This window comes from Lonchura striata, chromosome 12 (genome assembly GCF_046129695.1).
Source record: "Lonchura striata isolate bLonStr1 chromosome 12, bLonStr1.mat, whole genome shotgun sequence".
NCBI lineage: Eukaryota > Metazoa > Chordata > Aves > Passeriformes > Estrildidae > Lonchura > Lonchura striata.
The window spans coordinates 5,452,027-5,473,198 of record NC_134614.1 but is presented as its reverse complement, the minus strand read 5'-3'; the positions used below and the strand labels follow the sequence as shown (position 1 = coordinate 5,473,198).

The following is a 21,172-nucleotide window of genomic DNA, read 5'->3' as shown; positions in this document are numbered from 1 at the left end:
GGTGGCATCAAAGATATAGCTGCTAATCCATCCTAAATATGCCTGCTGATAAATATTATTCCTCATCTATTATCCAAAAGCAGCTGAGAAGACACATTTTCCTGATTGTCAAAAAAAATTACCCATTTTCAGGCTGTTTTCTCAAATAAATTAATTTATTATTGCAACTGTGATGGCCTGAGGGCTTTCTTCTCCACTGGAGAAACTCTGGCACAATAATCTAATTTGGACTCACTGAGATTAGGGGTAATTTGCAACACCTGAATGGCAGGAGTGTGGGGTATTTGTACATTCCTTTTCTCCAGTGAGGATCCTCTCTGCCAGCTCAGGGTCACAGGCAGATTTTACAGGTGGTTAAAGGTAGAATTTCCAGATGTGCTTCAGGAAACTGAATTTTTGCTGATTATCAACTACAGATCTGGCCCAAAGCGATGTCAGTAGAGAGAACTGAATGTTGCTGTTGGCTCACATTGGGTTTTTTGTTTATTTTCATACATATGTGCTTTACTCTGAGTTGGAATTTAGAGAGCTTGAGGAATTTGAAAGACAAACACTGAGAAATGTCATTTCTTGGGTGAATCTGAAGCACTGATTGAGAAGTAGGGGGTTTATTACTCTTCCTGTTGTGCTGCCTTATCCCAAATTTGGTCCAGCTGGAGCTCTTGGAGAAGCCCAGCTGTGGGAGAAGGTTTGATCTCTGGTTTATTACTGCTAATTTCATTAATAATGGAGCTGCTGTCCAGGAAGAGACTGAATTCCTGAACCAGAAATATGCTCAGGCTTTAAATGCTTCAGTTGCAAGGTGGTTTTGTTTACTCTGAGAATGTATTCTCCACCATAGCTGCTGCTTCAGATATTTTAATGTTGGTTTTATATGTGCTCACAGTCATTAGTTTGCAAATGATGATTGAATTAGCAAATTAGATTCCTTCACCCTTGGCAAGTGCCACAAACCTTGCAATTGGAAGGCTGTGAAAGTCTGAGGGGAGAAAAGCAGTTCCCAAAAGAAGGGGAGGGAAAAACCACCAAACCAAATTATTTGCTGTATCAAATAAGGTTTTATCTGATGTAGCTAAATGCATATGTGAGTGGGCTTTTTTTCTTTTTTCTATAGAGTCAAATGAGATTAAAGTGGTATCAGTATGAATGTTCAAATCCTCAAGTGTGGATCTGAAAAAATGTTTCCTGATGTGCTCTATCAGGGCAGGCAGATGAAAATAAAGCTGTCAGTCCTGCAGATTGCTGCAGACTCATCCATTTTGAGAGCAAGGCAAGCACTGTGTGCACTCTTACCCGATATGAAAACACATTTTTCCTCCTTGAGCTTCTTGCTGATGAACTGTGTACCTTTGGAAAAAAGGCAAGCTTAACCTAATCTCCTCCAGGGGGAAAAAAAAAATCATAACTCCCATGTGTCATATTTTTGCTCAAGTGGTTTATTATTCAAACAAATGGTGTGGGGGAAAAATAACTCCCTCCTTTGCCTCCTCAAGGAAGGCATTTGCCTCCTAAGGCTTTATACTGAAAAATATGCCCTAGAGATCAAGGAAAATGTAGTGGCTGGGAGTAAATAATTCAGTTTCTGCCTTTGAATGAGCAGCTGTCCCCTTAGAACAGAGATGATCAGTGGGCTCAAAGTGAGGGTTTAGCACTTTGGACAAGACCTGCCATGTCACCAGCAAGGCTCCCCAAGAACCTCTGCTCTCCTCAGAACATTTGCCTGGCCCTGCTCAGGAGCTCACCTGGCAATGACTTCCCCACGTGCCCTGCTCTGTCTGGGACCTGCTTTTCTCCTCCTGCTTGCTGCTCTGGGCTCCTGATCAATTATCCAGTGAATTCTGTTCCAGTGTGGCCTCAGCATCCCTGGCAAAGGAGTTGCAGAGCTCCAAGCCCTTCTTCTGGGGCACAGAACAAGAGGGAAATTGTCCCTCAGGTTGCAGAATTAACCTTTGCTTCCAGATTGTCCTGAGTTCTCCACAAGCCTTGAGGTGGTGCCTTATCTTTGTGTGTGCTAAGAGCAGCAGGCTTTGAGCCTGGCAGAACCCAGCATTTGGTGCTGTGTGGCTCCGTGACCCTTTCAGCTCTGAGCAATGTCACTGCTGGTGCGTGGATGTGCTGGTAAGTTTGTTGGAAATAAAAAAAAAAAACATAAGTCAATTCCTTCATGAGGCAGGAAATTGTTGCTCTCTTTCACACTGCAGCCAGTAAAGTGGGTATTTTGTCTTATATTTGAAATTACTGACTTGCTGTGAGACACAGATATTTCTAAGTGTCCCAAGCAAGGAGAGTTGTCAATGGATGCTCAAGGAATGCCTGAAGAGATTGTTCAGTATATTTATTTTAACCAAAGCAGCAAATCTTTGAAGATTCTTTGTAACTAGAAAGCTCCAGAGAGGTAAAACCAAAATTCTGCTGATGTTTTTCAATGCATATCCTCCACATGGGAAGTATCGTTTTTCAATGAATATCCTCCACATGGGAAGTCTCTGGGTGATACTTCAATATATTCAAAATAAACCTATTTAAACTATCAGTGTAGTCAGATAAAAACCACCCAGGTGCACTTTTAGCCTTATAAATAAAATACCACAGCACAGATATGACTGCATTGGAGCAAAGGACCCTCTCCAGGAAGGGATCCCAAATCCCCTCACCCAGAGCTTGACATCCCAGAAGACAAATGCAGGGAAATGCGAGCAGGGGCTGCAGCCAGACCTCGGGTGTCACCTGACAAACCCAAACTGGAGCCCCAAAGCCAGCAGAGACTTCCTGCCATGAGAGAATTCAGGAGCAGGTTTGCATCTCTTCAAGGCCAATTAGTTCCAGGAAGTTGATCTGAGGTGCTGCTGAGTGGTTGTTACGGGAATTAGGGCTGAGAATTTGGGCTCCAAAATCCCCCAAATGCATTTGTGTTCCATCCAGAGCCATGCCAACGCTTTAGAGCAGACCCTGACCCCAGTGCTTGTCTTGAGGGAGGCTGGAAATCCTCCTGGACAGGCGTGAAGCTTTGCCCTGCTGGCATTGTCATGCAGTTGAGCCATCAGCCAAAACCAGCAAGGACTGTTTTTCATGCACTGACCCCTTGCAAAATGCTCCAATTTCTATTCAGCTTTTTACTTTTATTATTTTTACCTTTTCTTTTTTTTCAGCTGAAAAAACCTAAATTATTCTATTTATCTCCTACCCTCAGAGTGAATGCCCTGATTGTTTGTCCTTATCACTTCAAGGCAGAAAATTTTATAGACTTGCAAAGCACCTCAATATTGCAGCTTCAAACTCCTGATTTGGCAGGAGGGGTGAGGGGGAAAAGAATTTCTTGTTTCCATTTAAACTGCTTTTAGTTCAGACTGAAATCCCATTTAAACCTGAAGGTTTGGATTGAAGTTTGAGGATCAAAGAAAACAGAACAGATAGAAAATGTGGCTTTAGCTTGGAGCTATATCTGAAAAGGGTAACCTCAGATTCAGGGCTTTTCTTCTCTCTACTGCACCCCCTCCAAAATGGTCTGATTTTCCAATTTCTCCTGCCAAGGGTCTTAACTGCATTAACATGTGCATGTGCCTGCAGCCTTTTCTTGTTTGCTTTGCTCTGTATGATAACTGCATGTAAGAATCACAAATGTAAAGTCTTTTCTTATTCAGAAAACAGGGCTATTTCAAAGGAGCCACGAGCTAAAACGCAGAGGAAGCCCCAAAATTAGAATCCTTTGGATTAGCAGTGTTGGCAGCTGCTGCTGCCAGTCGAGAGGCTTTGTAAACCAGGAAACAGCATCTGCCAGAGCTGCCTCCTCTCCACCAGGCTTGGGGAAGTGCAGGTCTTGAGCTGGGCTAAAACTGGAGAATGAGTTTGGTGGGAGTTGTGGGGGGAAAAAGATAAATTCCAACAAAATGATAGAAACTGAAAGAATCTTGACTTGCACAAAGGTGGCACGGCCAGCCTCTAAAAAAGGGGAATAATTTAGCTCTGTTTGTCAAAATGTATTTCTAGCCCTCACTCTGATGTCGGAGCTCCGTGGATCCTGCCTGGTGGGTGGGTCTGGGAGCTGCAGACAACTTCCCGCTCTGGATGTCACCCAAAGTGACTTGCCCAGTCACACAGACAAAATCTGATCTCAGATGTGCCAAGATGCCATCCCCTGAACAATAACTCAGCCCTGGCACTTCCAGGCAGCGTTTTCAGGTTTCAGAGAAACTCAAATATCCCCAAAATCTGAAGCACTGACTGGAGGTGGCAGGAGAAACACAAGGGAGACATCCAGAACAAAAAAATATTTTTGTGGCCCAAATTCTGTTGGTTTTATCGATGATTTTGAAGCTCTGCTTGAGCTTGAAGTGATCTTCAAAGCTCTAACTTTTCTTCAGCATCAATTTACAGAAATTATTTTTCTTCTTCTGGTGGCTTAATTCTTAAGCATGAAACTGAGACTTGGGTAATATTTTTAAATCTAATAAAGAGAATTATAAACATTGTTAAAACTTTATTTCTCTCTCTCCACCTCACCCCCACGATGGTGAAGATGCCCCTTTTCAAGAGCCAACAGCCTTTTCAGATGAGAGATCCATTTTAAGATACTGTCTGGTCTAAATTTGGGCTGATTGGGCACTGGGAACAATATGGGAAATTAGAGGCTGAGGAGCACTAATCATTTGGTGAAAATCCGGGGGTTTGGGTGAGATTCTGTGGATTTTGGCCTTGGGATCTTGGTGAAAGCATTCAGTGTTGCCTTGGCTGCTGCTCCCCATCAGCATTGGGTTCTTGTGTGTGATGTGGGGACTGACACAAAGCAGGAGCCATTCACAGGCTGCTGATCAATAGTCGGTGTTTCCTTTAAATAGGAGAAATTCAGGCTGGAATGATGTTCCTTCTGCTGCATTCTGACATGTGGTTCCACCTACTCTCACCCAAAACAATGACACTTAAAAAAATGGCACAGTAACAGATGGGAGCTGCCTCCAGCCCTCAAACCAACCAAAATCCCAGGGGACTGAGCAGCACATACAGAAGGCAGGCAGAGTGTTTGATATAATGTTTTCACATCATGTTTTCACCAAAGGAAATGTTTTACTTCAGAGACGTGGCATCTCCAAATAATTTAGTCAAAGTGTTGGTTCTCACAGGCTTCCAAAACCACTGGAGAGCCCAAGTGCCAAGTGCCCAGGCCTGGCTCTGGCAGATTTAGGCACTGGCAGGGCAGATGCAGGGCAGCAGGACCACCTTCTCCATCCCTTTTCCCTCATGGATCACTGCCTGCCAGCAAATTTGCCTCTGGCATGCCAGGGCATTCTCTTTTTGGGAAAAGAAATGGCACAGAGCTTAGAGATGGGTAAAAATTAAATAACAAACACCACCCTCAATTACTTACACTGAGTTTTGGGGTTTTTTTTCCCCAGAGACTGTGATCCTTGCTGGAGCTTTTATGTGCTTTTATTTGCCTTTATTTGCTTCCACGAGGCAAAAAGTCTTTCATACTTAGTCATTTGTACATGCTGGAGATGAAAAGAGGCCGTTAGGAGAGAGTAGCAGCATTATTATTGAAGGTTAAGGGATTGCACTGGCACGCAAAGAAACTCTGCTCTAAATTCTGCTCCAGCCTCCTGCTTGGGCAAATGACTTTGCCTTTCTGAGTACTTGCTGCTCCCTTTTTCTCTGCTGGCTTCCTGCACTGGTGTGTCTCCAAGGACGGGCTTTGTCAATGCCCCCAAGGCAGGAAGTCAGAACTGCCCAACTCCTGCCCAGCAGCAGCTCCCCCAGGCACAAACTCCAAAAACGCCAAAAAAATGGTGCAAAACAGCAGGAAAAAGGGGTGGGTGGGCTCCTTATCACCCTCATCTGCTCCCAGGCAATGGGATGGGAGAAGGGAAGCAAATCTTGTCCTTGGTGGTACTTGTGAGTGAGAATGTTTAATTTCTGCAGCTCAGCATAGGGCAGTCAATCTATTTTCCCATCAAATTTGGCTTTGTTTCTGTGGCCAGGATGGACCAGCAATGTTGGGCTGTTTCCTAGGTGTCAGCAGAGGGATAATGGAACCTGTTGGAGCATCAACCCCAGTGCTGACAGGCACCAGTTTTGTTCTTTTTTGAGCCTCTCTATGTTGCATTTTCTACCTGCAAACCAGTGTTGACTCTCAGGGAAAGCCTTGGGATCTGCACAACAACAATTTACATCAACTAGGGCTAAAGAATGACACCCAATCAACATCAGAAACAAGAGACCAAACCCATTTTTATGCAGCAGTAACTTGTATTATCACCCTGCTCCATTAAACCTCAGATGGATGGGAGTACAACTGGGAGTCCAAACAAATATGGGAATGCTGTTCTTGTTTTTCTAAAGCACATCCTATTTACTGTGTGGGAGCTAGAATTTAATGTGTGGTTACAGTAGATAGTGATTATTATATTTTATTATACTTACTATATTTTGTTACATTTATTTCTATTTACTTTTATTTATTATATTTAATCAGTCTAGAAGCTAAAAACAGAAATTGTGACAAAGACAACAGTGCAAACAGCAAAGGAAACACCATTCCAGAAGGTGGGAATCACCAAAGCAAGCAGGTACCCCAGAGCCATTTGGTTCTGTTGTAAATTGCTAGAAATCAATCTGAAGTTGGGCCCAAAATGTTGTGGTGTGTAAATATAAAGTAGTAGGAGCAGATGGAGCTAATGTGGGCTGAGGAGAAATACACTCAAAATAGTTTCTGACCACCCCCAGCTTTGTTAGAGCTGCTGGGATTGATTAGGAACTGGTGTTGATCACTGTAAAATCTTTGTAAGGGACTGATTATCAGTTAGTTTTGATATAATTCCATGATGATGGAAAAACCTTCTCCTTCCAGCAACTATTGTCTATTTTAAACAAAAATCTTACAACAAATCTTACCTCTCACTCCATGTTTACGAGAAAATGTTGCAGATTTTGCAGTGGGCCTCATGCAGACTCCAAAGATTGTCAGGATAATTTTGCACTTGTGCTTTAAGCTTTGTATCCTGACCCTGATGTTAACAAAAAGAACAGAATCCACTGTCTTTCAGAAATAACCTTGCTATGGGCTAGGTGGCCAGCCCTTTCCATGATTTTGCATTTTGCATTTCTTTTTTGTTTTTCTTTAATTTTAGTGTGGGGTTTTTTTTTAAATTTTACTATGTTTTTTTTTTCCAGACTGATTACAGAATCCCTTATAATTGCACAACTACACATTTGCTAGTAAAGTCTTTAGAAATATGAAACCTTGGCTTTTTTTGAGGATTAAGTGATTAATATTTATTTAATGATCTAACCAAGATATGTCCTTGATAGCAACACTGTGTAAGAGACAAGCTCTCTCTGCAGGTTAGACCTTGGTATCTTTACATTAAGAGGTAATTTTGCACCAGGAGAGTTACAGAAAATGATAAATCTCATAATGAACTGGACTTGGGGAGTAAATACCTGTTCTTTGGGCTCTCAATGGCACAGATGCCTCCTCAGGAATCTCTGTATGCCACAGAAATTTGGACAGTTCTGGAGATGTTTTGTGATTTTTGGGTTTCATCTTTATTTCTGGAATGCTGAGTTATCTTTACACCTGAAGAGTGGAAAACAAAGCAGCTGCTTTTCCTTCCTGGGGGTGGTGGGCCTGTTTCCAAGCCACAGTTAAATATGACATCCTTGTGACTTCTTTGGATTCCTGTGCCAATTTGTGCACCCCATGAGAGGCAGATGAGTGCTATAGGAGGGCTGGCATCCTTTAAGAAGAGGCAAGAGAGGCTATTTTTAGGAAACTATTTTCTTTCTTTCACTCACATGCAGGCTCTGCTGTGTGGCTAGAGAGGAAATTTGTTTCCTTAGGGGTGGCTACAATGGGAGCAAGAAGAGCTTTCATGACGTGCCTTAGAGCCTGAAGGGAAATTGTCTGGTGGGGAGGGACCTGGGGGTGCTGGGGACAGCGGCTGGACACGAGCCCAGGTGTGCCCAGGGGTGCCCAGCTGTGCCCAGGGGTGCCCAGGGGTGCCCAGCTGTGCCCAGGGGTGCCCAGCTGTGCCCAGGTGGACACGAGGCCAGCGGTGGGCTGTGCCAGCCCTGGGCTGGCAGCAGGACCAGGGCAGGGATTGTCCCCTGTGCTGGCTCTGCTGAGGCACCACCCCAACCCTGGGGCAGCGCTGGCCCCTCACAGGAAGGAGCTGGAGGGGCTGGAGGGGTCCAGGGCAGGGAACGGAGCTGGGAAGGGGCTGAGGGAGCTGGGAAGGGGCTGAGCCTGGAGAAAAGGAGCTCAGGGGGGACCTGGTGGCTCTGCACAGCTCCTGACAGGAGGGGACAGCTGTGGGGGCTGTGCTCCCAGGAACAGGGACAGGAGGACAAAAAATGGCCTCGAGTTGCTCCAGGGCAGATTTAGATTGGAAGGATTTAGATTGAGGATTTGGGAATATTTCTTAAACAAAGAAGTTGTCCTGCACTGGAAGAGGCTGCCCAGAAAAGTGTCTGAGTGACCTGAAGGGATTTAACAGATTTGTCCCTTGGGGACAGAGGTGTACGGTGGGCTAGGCAGTGCTGGGTTGGTCAGGGATGGACGTGAGGATCTCACAGGGCTTTTCCAACCTGAATGAGTCCATGACAGTTCTGTCACCTCCCAACACATTCCTGTATTTCCCCCTCATTGTGCCAAGCACTGTGTGGGGAAAGGAGGGACAGAGGGAAATCCATTGGCCTCTTCTGCTGCCAGTTTCCAGTTTTGTCTCACCTGGTGTTTGACCCCAGCTCTGGTTCTCCACTCCAGTGGCTCCTTTCTTGGAAAAGTTGGTGCTCAAAACACCAAATTTCCTCTGGCCTGAGGTTCTCCACAGCAGGAACTGCCTCAGGAATTGTCCCTCAGTGCTGGCCATGGCAGCCCCACAGCTGGATCAGTCCCACAGCTGGATTGGCCCCACAGCTGGATCAGCCCCACAGCTGGAGTGGCCCCACAGCTGGATCAGCCCCACAGCTGGAGCGGTCCCACAGCTGGAGCAGTCCCACAGCTGGATCAGCCCCACAGTTGGAGTGGTCCCATAGCTGGAGCGGCCCCACAGCTGGAGCAGCCCCACAGCTGGATTGGCCCCACAGCTGGAGCGGTCCCACATCTGGATTTGCCCCACATCTGGATCAGCCCCACAGCTGGAGCAGCCCCACAGCTGGATCAGCCCCACAGCTGGAGTGGCCCCACAGCTGGATCAGCCCCACATCTGGATCAGCCCCACAGCTGGATCAGCCCCACAGCTGGAGCAGCCCCTGCTGGGGCAGACGGAGCCTCAGCTGCTGCCACGCGCCCCCGCATTGGTTCCCCCTCCCCTTCCTCCCTGACCTCCAAACTGGCCCCTTCCTCCAGTCTGGGCTCACTTTGGCTCCTCTGGCTGCTGCTGGAGATGTTTTTGCAGGGTTTGGAGGCCAGGCTGGGCAGGAATTAGAGCCCATCAGCCTGGGGGGATGGGACCTGACTGGGCACCTGCCCAGTGGGAGCTCAGCCACAAAGATCAGAGAAGGTGGCAGTGTCTGAAACCTGACCATGGGCTCCCCTCTGCCAGGTTCCAAACCAGGCTTTTCCCCTCTTTTTCCTTCTTGGGCTGTTCTTTGGAGCACCAGATTGCACCAAGGAACTGGACTCAGAGGGGAGTGTGTTCTCCACATCCATGCAAAACTTGTTTTAAATAAAAATATTTGCTGGATAGAGCTTGGTTCTGCCATCCTGCTTGGACTATGTGTGGACTTGCATGTTCACATAAAATAAATGAAACAGTGAATTAATCTGGAACTTAAGCTTGCAGAAGCAGCAGGCAGTAGAAGAGGTTATAATTAATATTGGAATGGCAAAAGTTGTTCCAATACCTCATTTCTGACCTGTGACATCTGCCTCAAATTGGAGCCTTTCCTGCTTTTAGTGTCCTGCGTGGAAAAGGCAAAGATGCCTTGGCACTGCTGGGAGTTTAATCACTAGAGAATTAATTGAGAAGAGCTTTCTCTGCTGCTCAAACCATGGTGGTGCCTTCTCCTGATGAATGTTTGGCCACCAATCACCAGCATTTCTGCCTGTGGCACTGAGCCCTCCCTCGAGCCTAGCCCTGCCCTGCCCTGGTAGCTCCTTTCTGCAGGGCATGGGGCGCAGACATGCACAGGGATCCGGTTCTGAGGTTCTGATGCCTCTTCTATGATCACAGCTGGATTAAAAAGCTGTTCCAGAAAAGAGAAGGTTTTCCCAGGCTTAACTCTTCAGTTCTGGTTAATTCACAAATTTGTACTCTATGGGGTGAGGTGATGTTTTACAGGTGACTTTGAAACCAGTGAGCTGGGATTTCCAGAAGTGGGCTCTGGATCTCTGCTCTTCAGGAGTTTCAGGCATCCAAAATGGACAATTCTGCTTTTCTCAATGCTAACAATTATATGGACATGTTAAAAATCAGTTTCCACATCCTACCTTCGACACCACTGTCTGCAGAGTGAATCTGATGCATTTCCCTCTACTGCCCCACTTCCTGGCCTGATCCTGAGCAGAAATGTTTGCACAGCTGGCCGTGCACAAATAGAGACCCTCCCTGCCTTTTGCTGCCACAAGCAAGAAAACTTGTGAAAGATGACAGCAATATTGCTGTTCACTTTCATGAGCTCAACTCCTCCAATCCCCTTTTGTGCGGTCCAGGAGACAGAAAAATGCTTTTGTGCAGTGGCCCTGCCTTTGTTGCAGTTTCCTGGGTAGAGCCCATGCCCTGGGCTGCTATGTGAGCTTGGCTCTCCCAGGCCATTCCTCCCCAGCGTGCTGCTGCTGCAGGACAACCAGCTGGGATCCAGCCCTGCTTGCAGCCCCTGGCCCAGCAGCCCTAGTAACTGAAGTCAAGGAAGCTCTTTTGTGCCCTGAGGAATGTGCTGGGAAGCTGCTGTGCCCTTCCTAGCACGCTCAGGCTTGGCCTGAAGGGATGGGGGAGCAAAGAGAGAGTTGTTTAATGGATTTCTCCATCTCCTCCCCACAAAGCCAGCAAGTGCTGTACCTGCTCTGCTGCCTGACAGCTGCAATTTGTATTTCCTCCTGCCCGGGCCAGCCCATGGAGCTTACATAAGTGTCTTTCTGTCCCATTCCATGTCAGAGCAATTTGAAATTTAAATCCCAGTGCTGTGGGATAGTGCCTAATCTGATTAGAGAGCGTGTACCCAGGATCTTTGCTGCTGCACTGCCAGTTCTTCTAGGTTTTTGTCAGTCATAAAGCACTGCGGTGTATGGAGAGTGTGAATTGGAGGTTAGACTCCACTTTTGCTGTTGTCATTTATTATCATTATTTCTTAGGTTTGGGAAAAGTTACTTTTCCTAGTTTGGAAAAACCCCTACTTTCAAACTGTGGAATTGAAGTATTTGATCATGGGCTGATGCTGATGTGCTGTATGACCATAAATGCACAAATGCCCATGCACAATGCCAATGCCAGTAAAAACTGGAATGATAGCACCAGCAGTGGTAGGGCAGCACAGAAGCAAACTGGTCAATCCCCACCTGCATCCTCTCAAAAGGAGCCTCTGGGTTTGCTGTTGACAACGTTTGGGATGCTTGTGGTGTGTGAAGTGATTGCGGTGTGTCATAAAGTGCAGCACATCCCCAGGTGATTGTTTGAACCACTGTTTTCAATACCTTTTCATATAAAAATCTTTAGGCTGCCTGCCAGCCACCCCTCACTCTTGGCGCAAATGTGCTGGGCTGTCTTGGGAAGTCTCAGCACTACAGAGGTGCTGAAACAGGTCTGGGCTCCTTCCTCCAGGAGGCTTCTTGCTTTATTCCTGAAGATTTCTGAACTAACCCTCTGGTTTGTCTTTGTCACGGAGTCTTGCACTGGGCTGAGTTTCTCTGTGCATTCAGCAGAGGCTTTAGTGCCCAGCAGAGCTCTGCAGAGCCTGGGAGGGCTGGAGCAGCAGGACAGGCTCCATGCCCAGCACTCACCTGCAGGACCTGTTTGGAGATCTGAGGGGCTCAGTCTCTGTCCCTCTCAATCCCTGTTCCTCCATCCCTGCTCCTCTCAATCCCTGTTTCTCTATCCCTGTTCCTGCAATCCCTGTCCCTCTTCATTCCTATTTCTGCAATCCCTGCTCCTCTCAATCCGTGTTCCTCCAAATCCTGTTCCTCTCAGTCCCTGTTCCTTCAGTCCCTGGTCCTTCAATCCCTGTTCCTGAAATCCCTGTCCCTCTCAATTCCTGTTCCTGCAATCCCTGTTCCTGCAATTCCCGTTCCTGCAATCCCTGTCCCTCTCAATCCCTGTTCCTGCAATCCCTGCTCCTCCTGGCTTGGTTGCTCTGTTCTGACTCAGGCCAGGTCCCTGGGAGCAGGAATTTCTCCCTCATGATGAACCAGACAAGAGATGTACATACATGTAGATCTCTCCATGCAGTGTTGGGTTATTGAAGGAGGATTTTATGTTGGTTTGGGGATTTTTCCACTCATCCTCCACACACTCAGCCTCTTCCAATACTTGGAAACTCTGTGATGACAAAGCTCAACCCAAACACAAATTGCAGCAACAGCAAATCTAATCGAGTGCAGGACTGTTTGTGAAGTCCCAGGACACCCTGGTGGGTTTTTTCATCCTGTGTTGGCTAAGAGCCACGTTCAGTTCTGGCTGTTGAGCAGCAGATGGAGCTGCCAAACTGCACATCTGGGGCTGCACCCTGCAGCTGGCTGCAGCCACCCACGCATGGCCCTGCAGCTGGGCAGGCCCCAGTCCCGGGGTGCTCTCCCTTTGGCCAGGATGATCCCTATTTCCTCTGAAATGCATTTCCTGCAATGCTGAGCCCAGCTGGAAGCGGTGGGGTTTGGTACAGGAGGTTGCACAGGTGTGGGATGTGGAAAAATGGGTTTTAAAAAGGGAGATATCTGCACACAGGACTTGTGAGGATGCAGGCAGAGATGGATTTTCCCTGGTGTTTGGTTACAAACACCAACCTTGTTCTCTCCTCACCCCAACCACAGCTGATTTTCTACAGCTTCCAACCAAAAACTTCCTTTTAATAGTTGCACGTTGCTTTATAATCATGCAGTGACCAGAAAAGACAATTCAAAGAAAAACACAGCCTTTACATATTTTTTTCATGGTTTTTTTTTTACGTTTTTTTTTTTTACCATAACTTTCGGTTAGAAGTGAATGGCTAATAAACTCAACCCTCCCTTCCAAAAATCTGTAAATGCAATTATTGTTGATCTCTGCCTGACCTCGTGCCCAGTGTTGCCAACACAAGGTGCAGCTTCTTCATCCTGGCCAGGGTTTCATGTGCTGCAGCCCCTGCTTTGAGCACTGGGCTGACAATAAGGAGTTATCAAGAGAAAACAGACAATAACGTGATTGTGGATGGGTCACAAAAGACACAAAAAGCATCATTTCAAAGTTTTTTTTCCAGCTGAAGCAGAGCTGTGGAAGTTTGCAGGAGCCACAAGCACTTCAAAGTTGCTTAAAATACCCCAGGTCATTTTTCATAATCCATATTTTCTTCCTTGATTATTGTTTTATTTAGATTTGGAAAGTGTGCCTAGCAACAGCAATGGTGTTTTGAAAGGTCCACCAATGGCTGGAAACAGAAATGAGCAGTGACCATTGCAGGCTGTCATCTCACTGTGCTGATAATTTCAGCTTTGTGAAACATTTGTCTTACATTAACAGCTAATTATAGCCACATGTAAAACTTGACATCCTTACCCAGGATTAAGTCCTGTTTCTTGATCTGGCTTATTATTTAATTCCTTTGGGAGCATTTCAGAACTTTCTAAATTCACTATGAGTCCACTATTAATGGTGGCAAGTGCTGTTTCTTAATTTACTTTTTTTGTCTTTCTGTAGATTCTTAAGAGATCTGTAGGGACAAAATATAATCAGAGAGATTGTTTTGGCTAATAGCCAATATTCTAAATTTAGAATTAATCCACTATTAAAGGTGGTATTTCTTGAATTCTTTTTTGTGTAGACTCATAAGAGATCTATAGGGAAACTTGATAATAAGTGGTCTTGGAGATTGTTTTGGATTAATACTGAACTTTCTAAATTCACTAGTAACCCATTATTAAAAATGGCAACTGCTATTAGTTGAAATTGTTTTTAAATTCTTTCTGCAGATTTGTAAGATATCTATAGGAAAAATTGTAGTAAATGGGTTTTGGAGATTGTTTTGGTTAATAGTGAGCATTCTAAATTCAGTATTAATCCACTATTAAAGATGGCAACTCCTATTGAAATTGTTATTACATTTTTTCTGTAGACCTGTAAGTGATCTATAGGGACAAAATTTAATCAGTTCACCTTGGAAATTGTTTTGGATTAATAGTGAACTTTTAAAATTTACTGTTTAATTTACCATTAAAGGTGGCAAATGATACTTCTTAATTTTTTTAAAATTCTTTCTGTAGACCCATAAGAAATTCACAGGGACAAATATAAGAAGTGGGTCTTGGAGATTGTTTTGGATTAATAGTAAGTACTCTAAATTCAGTATTAATCAACTATAAAATCTGGCAACTGCTATTTCTAGATTTTTTTTAAAAAATTCTTTTCTCTGTAGACTCATAGGAGATCTATCGAAAAAATATAATAAATGGGTCTTGGAGATTGTTTGGGTTAATAGTGAGCACTCAGCTGCTATTCCTTGATTACTTTTTTTAATTCTTTCTGTAGACTCATAGGAGATCTATAGGAAAAATTATAATCAGTAGGTCTTGGAGATTGTTTTGGATTAACAGTGAATGTTCTAAATACACTATTAATCCACTATTAAGGGTGGCAACTGCTGTTTATTTATTTTTTAATTCTTTCTGTAAACTCATACGAGATTTGTAGGGACAAAGTGTAATAAGTGGATCTTGGAGACTGTTTTGTATTAATAGTGAACTCTAAATCCACTATTAATGGTGGCAACTGCTACGCCTTGTTATTTTTTTTTTAATTCTTTCTGTAGACATGCAAGAGCTCTATAGGGATGAAATATAATCAGTGGATCTCAGTGATTGTTTTGGATTAGTTGTGAACGTTCTAAATTCTGTATTAACCTGCTGTTAAAGGTGGCAACTGCTATTTCTAAGAGGGTTTCTTTAATTCTTTTTTCTATAGACTTGTAAGTAATCTATAGGGACAAAATATAATAAATGGGTCTCAGAAATCATTTTGGATGAATTGTGAATGTTCTAAATTCACTATTAATCCACTATTAAAGGTGGCAACTACTATTCCTTGGGGTTTGGGTTTTGTAATTCTTTTTTCTGTAGACTCATAGAAGATCTATAGGGACAAAATACAATCCATGGGTCTTGGAGATTGTTTTGGATTAACAGTGAACTTTTAAAATTTACTGTTAACCTGCTATTAAAGGTGGAGACTGTTATTCCTTGTGGTTTTTTTTTTAATTATTTTTTTCTGTAGAGTCATAAGAGATCTATAGGAAAGAATATAATAAATGGGTCTTGGAGATTGTTTTCAATTAATTGTGAAGATTCTAAACTCAGTATTAACCCACTATTAAAGGTGGCGACTGCTATTCCTTGGTTTGTTTTTTTGGGTTTTTTTGGGTTTTTTTATATTAGTTTTTTCTGTAGAATCATAAGAGATCTATAGGAAAGAATATAATAAATGGGTCTTGGAGATTGTTCTGGATTAGTCGTGAAGATTCTAAACTCAGTATTAGCCCACTACTAAAGATGGCAACTTCTATTCCTTGTTGGTTTTTTTTCTTTAATTCATTTTTTCTGTGGACTAATAAGAGATCTACAGGAAAGAATATAATAAATGGTTCATGGAGATTGTTTTGGATTAGTCATGAAGATTCTAAACTCAGTATTAACCCACTATTAAAGGTGGGTTAAATTTTTTTTAATTTACTGTTAATCCACTATTAAAGGTGGTGACTGCTATTCCTTGCAGGTTTTTTTTTAATTCTTTTTTCTGTAGACTTACAGGAGAGCTATAGGAAAGAATATAATAAATGGGTCTTGGAGATTGTTTTGGATTAGTCATGAAGATTCTAAACTCAGTATTAACCCAATATTAAAGGTGGTGACTGCTATTCCTTGTGGGCTTTTTTAAAATTCTTTTTTCTGTAGACTCATAGGAGATCTATAGGAAAGAATATAATAAATGGGTCTTGGAGATTGTTCTGGATTAGTGGTGAAGATTCTAAACTCGGTATTAGCCCACTATTAAAGATGGCAACTTCTATTCCTTGTTGTTTTGGGTTTTTTTTAATTTGTTTTTTCTGTAGACTAATAAGAGATCTACAGGAAAGAATATAATAAATGGGTCATGGAGATTGTTTTGGATTAGTCATGAAGATTCTAAACTCAGAATTAACCCAGTATTAAAGGTGGTGACTGCTATTCCTTGCAGTCACAGCTATTCCTTGTAGGTTTTTTTTCAATTCTTTTTTCTGTAGACTCATAGGAGATCTATGGGAAAGAATATAATAAATGGGTCTTGGAGATTGTTTAAGATTGTAAACTCAGTATTAACCCACTATTAAATGTGGCGACTGCTATTCCTTGGTTTGTTTTTTTTGGTTTTTTGGGGTTTTTTTATATTAGTTTTTTCTGTAGAATCATAAGAGATCTATAGGAAAGAATATAATAAATGGGTCTTGGAGATTGCTTAAGATTGTAAACTCAGTATTAACCCACTATTAAATGTGGCGACTGCTATTCCTTGCAGTTTTTTTCATTCTTTTTTCTGTAGACTCAGAGGCGATCCACAGGGAAAAGTTACAACCAGTGGCTCTTAGGGCTTGTTTTGTAGGGCTTGTCCCCTCCTCCCTGCCGAGTCCAGAGCAGCCCCTGGAGCAGAGCCCACGGGGCGGTGGCTGGCTGGCTGAGTGTCCCGTGTCGCGCAGGTGGCTCCGGAGCGCGCTGAGGCCCCGCGTCCCGGCTCGGCGGGCCGGCCCCGCGCACGCCGTCGCTCCCGGGTGGGTCGCCACGAGCCGCAAAGCTGCTGTCCACGTGGACCGGTGCTGACATCTCCCGCCCGGCCGCCGCCAGAGCCTCGCCAGCCAAGCCCAGAGACATGGCCACCAACGGCACCAAAGTGGCGGACGGACAGATCTCCACCGAGGTCGACGCCTCCATCACCAACGACAAGCCCAAAACCTTGGTAGTAAAAGTGCAGAAGAAGAAGACGGACCTTCCAGATCGAGACACTTGGAAAGGGAAATTTGACTTTCTTATGTCCTGTGTAGGTTATGCCATTGGCTTAGGGAATGTGTGGAGATTTCCGTACCTGTGCGGCAAGAACGGTGGAGGTACGTTGGCCATGTCTGAGTGGTAGGAGACATCATCAAATTACCAACAAATCAAAACCTGGTTTGGAGAGATTTTTCATACAAATAGTTGTTTCGATTGGGGGTTTTTTGTTAGTTTTTTGGGCGGTGGCAGGATATTTTCAAGGGTTTTTTGGTTGGATTTTTTTTTTTGGTTGGCTGGTTGGTTTGGTTTGGTTTATTGGGCAGGGCTGGGGGTGGGGGTTTTTTTGGCTTTTTGTTTGTTTGCTGTGGTGTTTTTGGTGATTTTTTTGAGTTTTTTGTTTTCTTTTTCGTCTTTTGGTTATGTTATTGTTTTTTTGGCTTGGAGTTTTGGTTTTTTATTTGATTGCTGTGGGGTCTCTTGGGGTTTTTTGGTTTTTGTTCTGTTTTGGAATTTTTGGGTTTTGTTGTTGTTTTGGTTTGGCTTTTTCATTTTATTGTTTGTTTTTTGTTTGCTGTGGAGGTTTGGGGCGGTTTTTTGGGAGGTTTTGGTTTGGGTTTTTGAGCTTTTGTTGTTGCTTTGGTTCGGTTTTTGTTTTGTTTTAAGGTTTTGGGGGTTTTTTTTGTTGTTTTTGTCTCATTTTTGGTTTTTTTAGTTTTTTGGTTGTTTGCTGTTGTTTTTGGGTTGCTGGGGTTCTTTTATTGTTGGGTTTTTTGAGGTTTTGTTTGTTTGTTTGCTTGGTTTTTGTTTTGGGTTTTTGGGATTTTGTTGTCTTGGCTTGTTTTTTGGGGTTTTATTGCTTTCCACTTTTCCAGGAGGTTCAGAGCCATTTTGGAGTGTGGAGCTCTGCTTTGAGCTCTGCCCTGAAGTTTATTTTAACTCCTAGCTGCCAGTGACACTTAAAAGACCATAAACTATCAGAGCAGAACTCAAGCACGTTGCCCTCCACCCAACCCTGCAGATCCCTTTCTTCTGGGCTGAGTTTTGAGAGGATTTCATGGGGTTTGTAGCTGACTCTGAGCTCCCCATAAAAGGCTGGAAAGCAGCCAGGGCTGGTTAAAGCCTTTGTACTCTGCGAGAGGTGAAGGCAGCAAAGCCCACAGGCTTCTGGATTTCAGATTTTTACTTCAACAGAAAACATTGAAACGATGGGGAGTTCTGTTTTTTCCATTATTTGGAGTTGCTGGTTCAGAAGTGCACGTGTGATTTCCACTAGCATTTTTGAAAAGTTACATCTGAGGGAAAAAAACCCTGTGGATTTCTTTTCATACATAACAGGGATGGAAACTGGAAATTCGCTTGTGTTTTTCTCCACTGTAACAGGCTTTTTAAAAAATTCTTTTTAGGTGCATTCCTGATTCCCTATTTCCTTACTTTAATTTTTGCTGGAGTGCCCCTGTTCCTTTTGGAGTGCTCCCTGGGTCAGTATACATCTATAGGAGGCCTTGGAGTGTGGAAGCTTGCTCCAATGTTCAAAGGTATGGCATTGATTCCAATCCTCTCTCATTTGTTTCCAAATTGCAGAAGGTTCACAATGTGCCAGGACAAAGATGTTTCTTAGAGCCTTTCATTTATATTTAAACCATGATTTTCCTAGAGAAGACACTGATTTTCTGAGGTGTAATTGATGATTTTGAAACATGCTGGGCTATATTTTTTATTCTCCATTAAAAATAGCAAGATTCAGGAATTAGGATTGCAGCATATTTATTTTTGAACTTGAAAAACTCCTGGGGTTTTCTGTAAAAATGCGTAAAAATTGTTAAAAATAGCATATCCACCAGTAGTTGTCTGAGCAGGTTAGGATGTATTCACAGCAATTTGGTAAACTTTGGTAAATTTTTCTGAGCTAACAGAGATTGGCATCATCTGGTTTTTTAACTGAAATTCAAAAGCCAGAAACTTTTGGCAATTTCATGCTGAATTCCTTATGAAAAACTCACTCCAGACTATGAGTTTGAGGTTTGATTGCCAGAACCTCAGGGTTTTAATCTCAATTCTGCACAGACCCACAAACCTCTCAAACAATGATTTTCTCCCTTCTAATCCCAAATCCTTTGACACTTCTGAGCTCTTGAGCTGAGTTCTGGCCCAGCAGAGCTTCACGTGGTGCTATAAATTACCTCGCACAGTAGGAATGACAATTAGCACAGGGTGAGCTGCAAGTTTGTTGAGATTGGATTTTGCTCTGGGAGATTTAGCATTGGGAAAACACAGAGAGATGGAATTGTCTGTCACAGAGGAGTGGTTTTGCTTGAGTTGCTGCTGTTGGTAGGGGTTGGATCAACCTTGCTTTGCATTATCCTGATCTTTGTGAGCACTTCCTCCTGCTCAGGGTCATGGAGCAGCTGTCCTGAATAGCTCAGAACACCCCTGGAGTGTCCATGTGGAGAGAAGACACCCTCATGGTGGAATCCTGGCATGTCTTTAGTCTGATGTGCCAACTGCACTGAGCACCAGGCACTCTGATGTGTCCTGAGTGCCTTGGAACACATTCTCAGTGTGTGTGCATCTGCCACGAGCTCCCGTGGGGCTGCTGTTCCAGAGAATGAGCTGATTGAGCTCCTTTTCCCGGCAGTAAAGCATGCCAGGGAACTCACAGCAGCACCACAGAGAGCTGAATGCTGGCAGGGAGTGCATGGATGGCTGAGCCATCACCCAAATGATGACCTTTGTGTAATGGCACTTCTGAAATTCTCACTCCTACAACATTTCCCGAGTGGTAGCTGCTCCTTGTGATGAGTTTGTCCCAAACTGCAGCTCTCCAATTGGAAGTTCCCTTGGTTTATTTTCTCCTTGTTTTCCTTACAGGTGTGGGACTGGCTGCTGCAGTCCTGTCCTTTTGGCTGAATATTTACTACATTGTGATTATTTCATGGGCCATATACTACCTGTATAATTCCTTTACCACTGTAAGTGTGTCTCAGAGGGGATGGGGAATTGTTTCTTGGATGTAAAGCCAAGTAAAATATGGATACATCACTAATCTGCTTCAGTGTAACTGCGTGAGGTTAGCACAGCATGCACAGAAATCTGTAGGATAATCCATTGTTACTGAAAAAAAAAGCCATTTTGTAAAAAATCCCTTTTAATTTTTTTTCTCCACAAGAAATTTAGACCAGAAAACTGATCTTATTGGTCAGTCACTCCCCCAAGAAAAATTCTAGTGTACAACTAATTATTTTGTTTCTTCAGCAGCAGCCACACAAATATGTGTTCTTTGGGAACTCATGAGTATCACTGCAATGTGGCTTAATGATGGAGGGGTTTATTAAAGTAACCTCCATGGAATGGAAGGTCTGTGATTTGATTAGCTCCGAACTTCCATTCATTGTTGTTATTTTTGCTTTGTTTTCTTTCCTGTTTACTTTATTTTTAGCTGCCTTTTTTCCCCCTCAAGGGTGATTCATCAGCTGAGTAAGTCTTGTCTGATTTGTGGGGTTTGGCCATCTGAGGAAGCATTCTTACATAAGTTGTATATAATTAATGCATCGTTGTTCAATTGTCTCTTCTATAAATTTTGCTCATGCTTGCTTGTTCTTGGCTTTAAAGAATTTTGCCTTGACCAAATTTGCATTAATTACTGTCTGGGAGTGACATGACTGTTTCTGCTTTGTTGTCCTAAGAATTGTTATTAATGAGAAAGGTCAGACAGAGTCTGGAAGTGTTTCTTGTGGCCCATGTTAAATGAATATTGACTTCTAATTCCCCAGAAGCCTCTTCTCTGTGTGTATAAAACACATAGTGCCCTGATATAGCAGTTCTGTGAGAGGATTGTCCAACAATTGCTATCAGAAAGATCCAGAAATTGCATGTAAATGAGGCTCATTCTAATGGGTACCATGAGAAACAGGTTGTGCTCCTCAGAACTTCTGAAAGATGGGATGGACACATGCAGAACATGCACGTAGCAAATAGAAATTTTACCTTTCTCCAATTATCCCCTGACCTGAGGGGAAAATGAAACTCCTTGATCAATAACCA

The 21,172-nt window shown here is 43.6% G+C and overlaps 1 protein-coding gene across 3 annotated transcripts in view; it reads left to right on the top strand.

Annotated features, from left to right (window-relative positions):
* SLC6A1 (solute carrier family 6 member 1) overlaps positions 1-21,172 on the top strand; it is a 62,178-nt gene that overhangs the window by 24,722 nt on the left and 16,284 nt on the right. For 2 of the 3 annotated variants that reach the window (XM_077786053.1, XM_021530469.3), the window contains exons 2-4: positions 16,843-17,247; positions 18,535-18,666; positions 20,000-20,100. In XM_077786053.1, the coding sequence (XP_077642179.1) occupies positions 17,013-17,247; positions 18,535-18,666; positions 20,000-20,100 (468 nt within the window). In that variant the 5' untranslated portion in view covers positions 16,843-17,012. The remainder of the gene's footprint in view (positions 1-16,842; positions 17,248-18,534; positions 18,667-19,999; positions 20,101-21,172) is intronic. The other variant, XM_077786054.1, reaches the window with a different exon arrangement.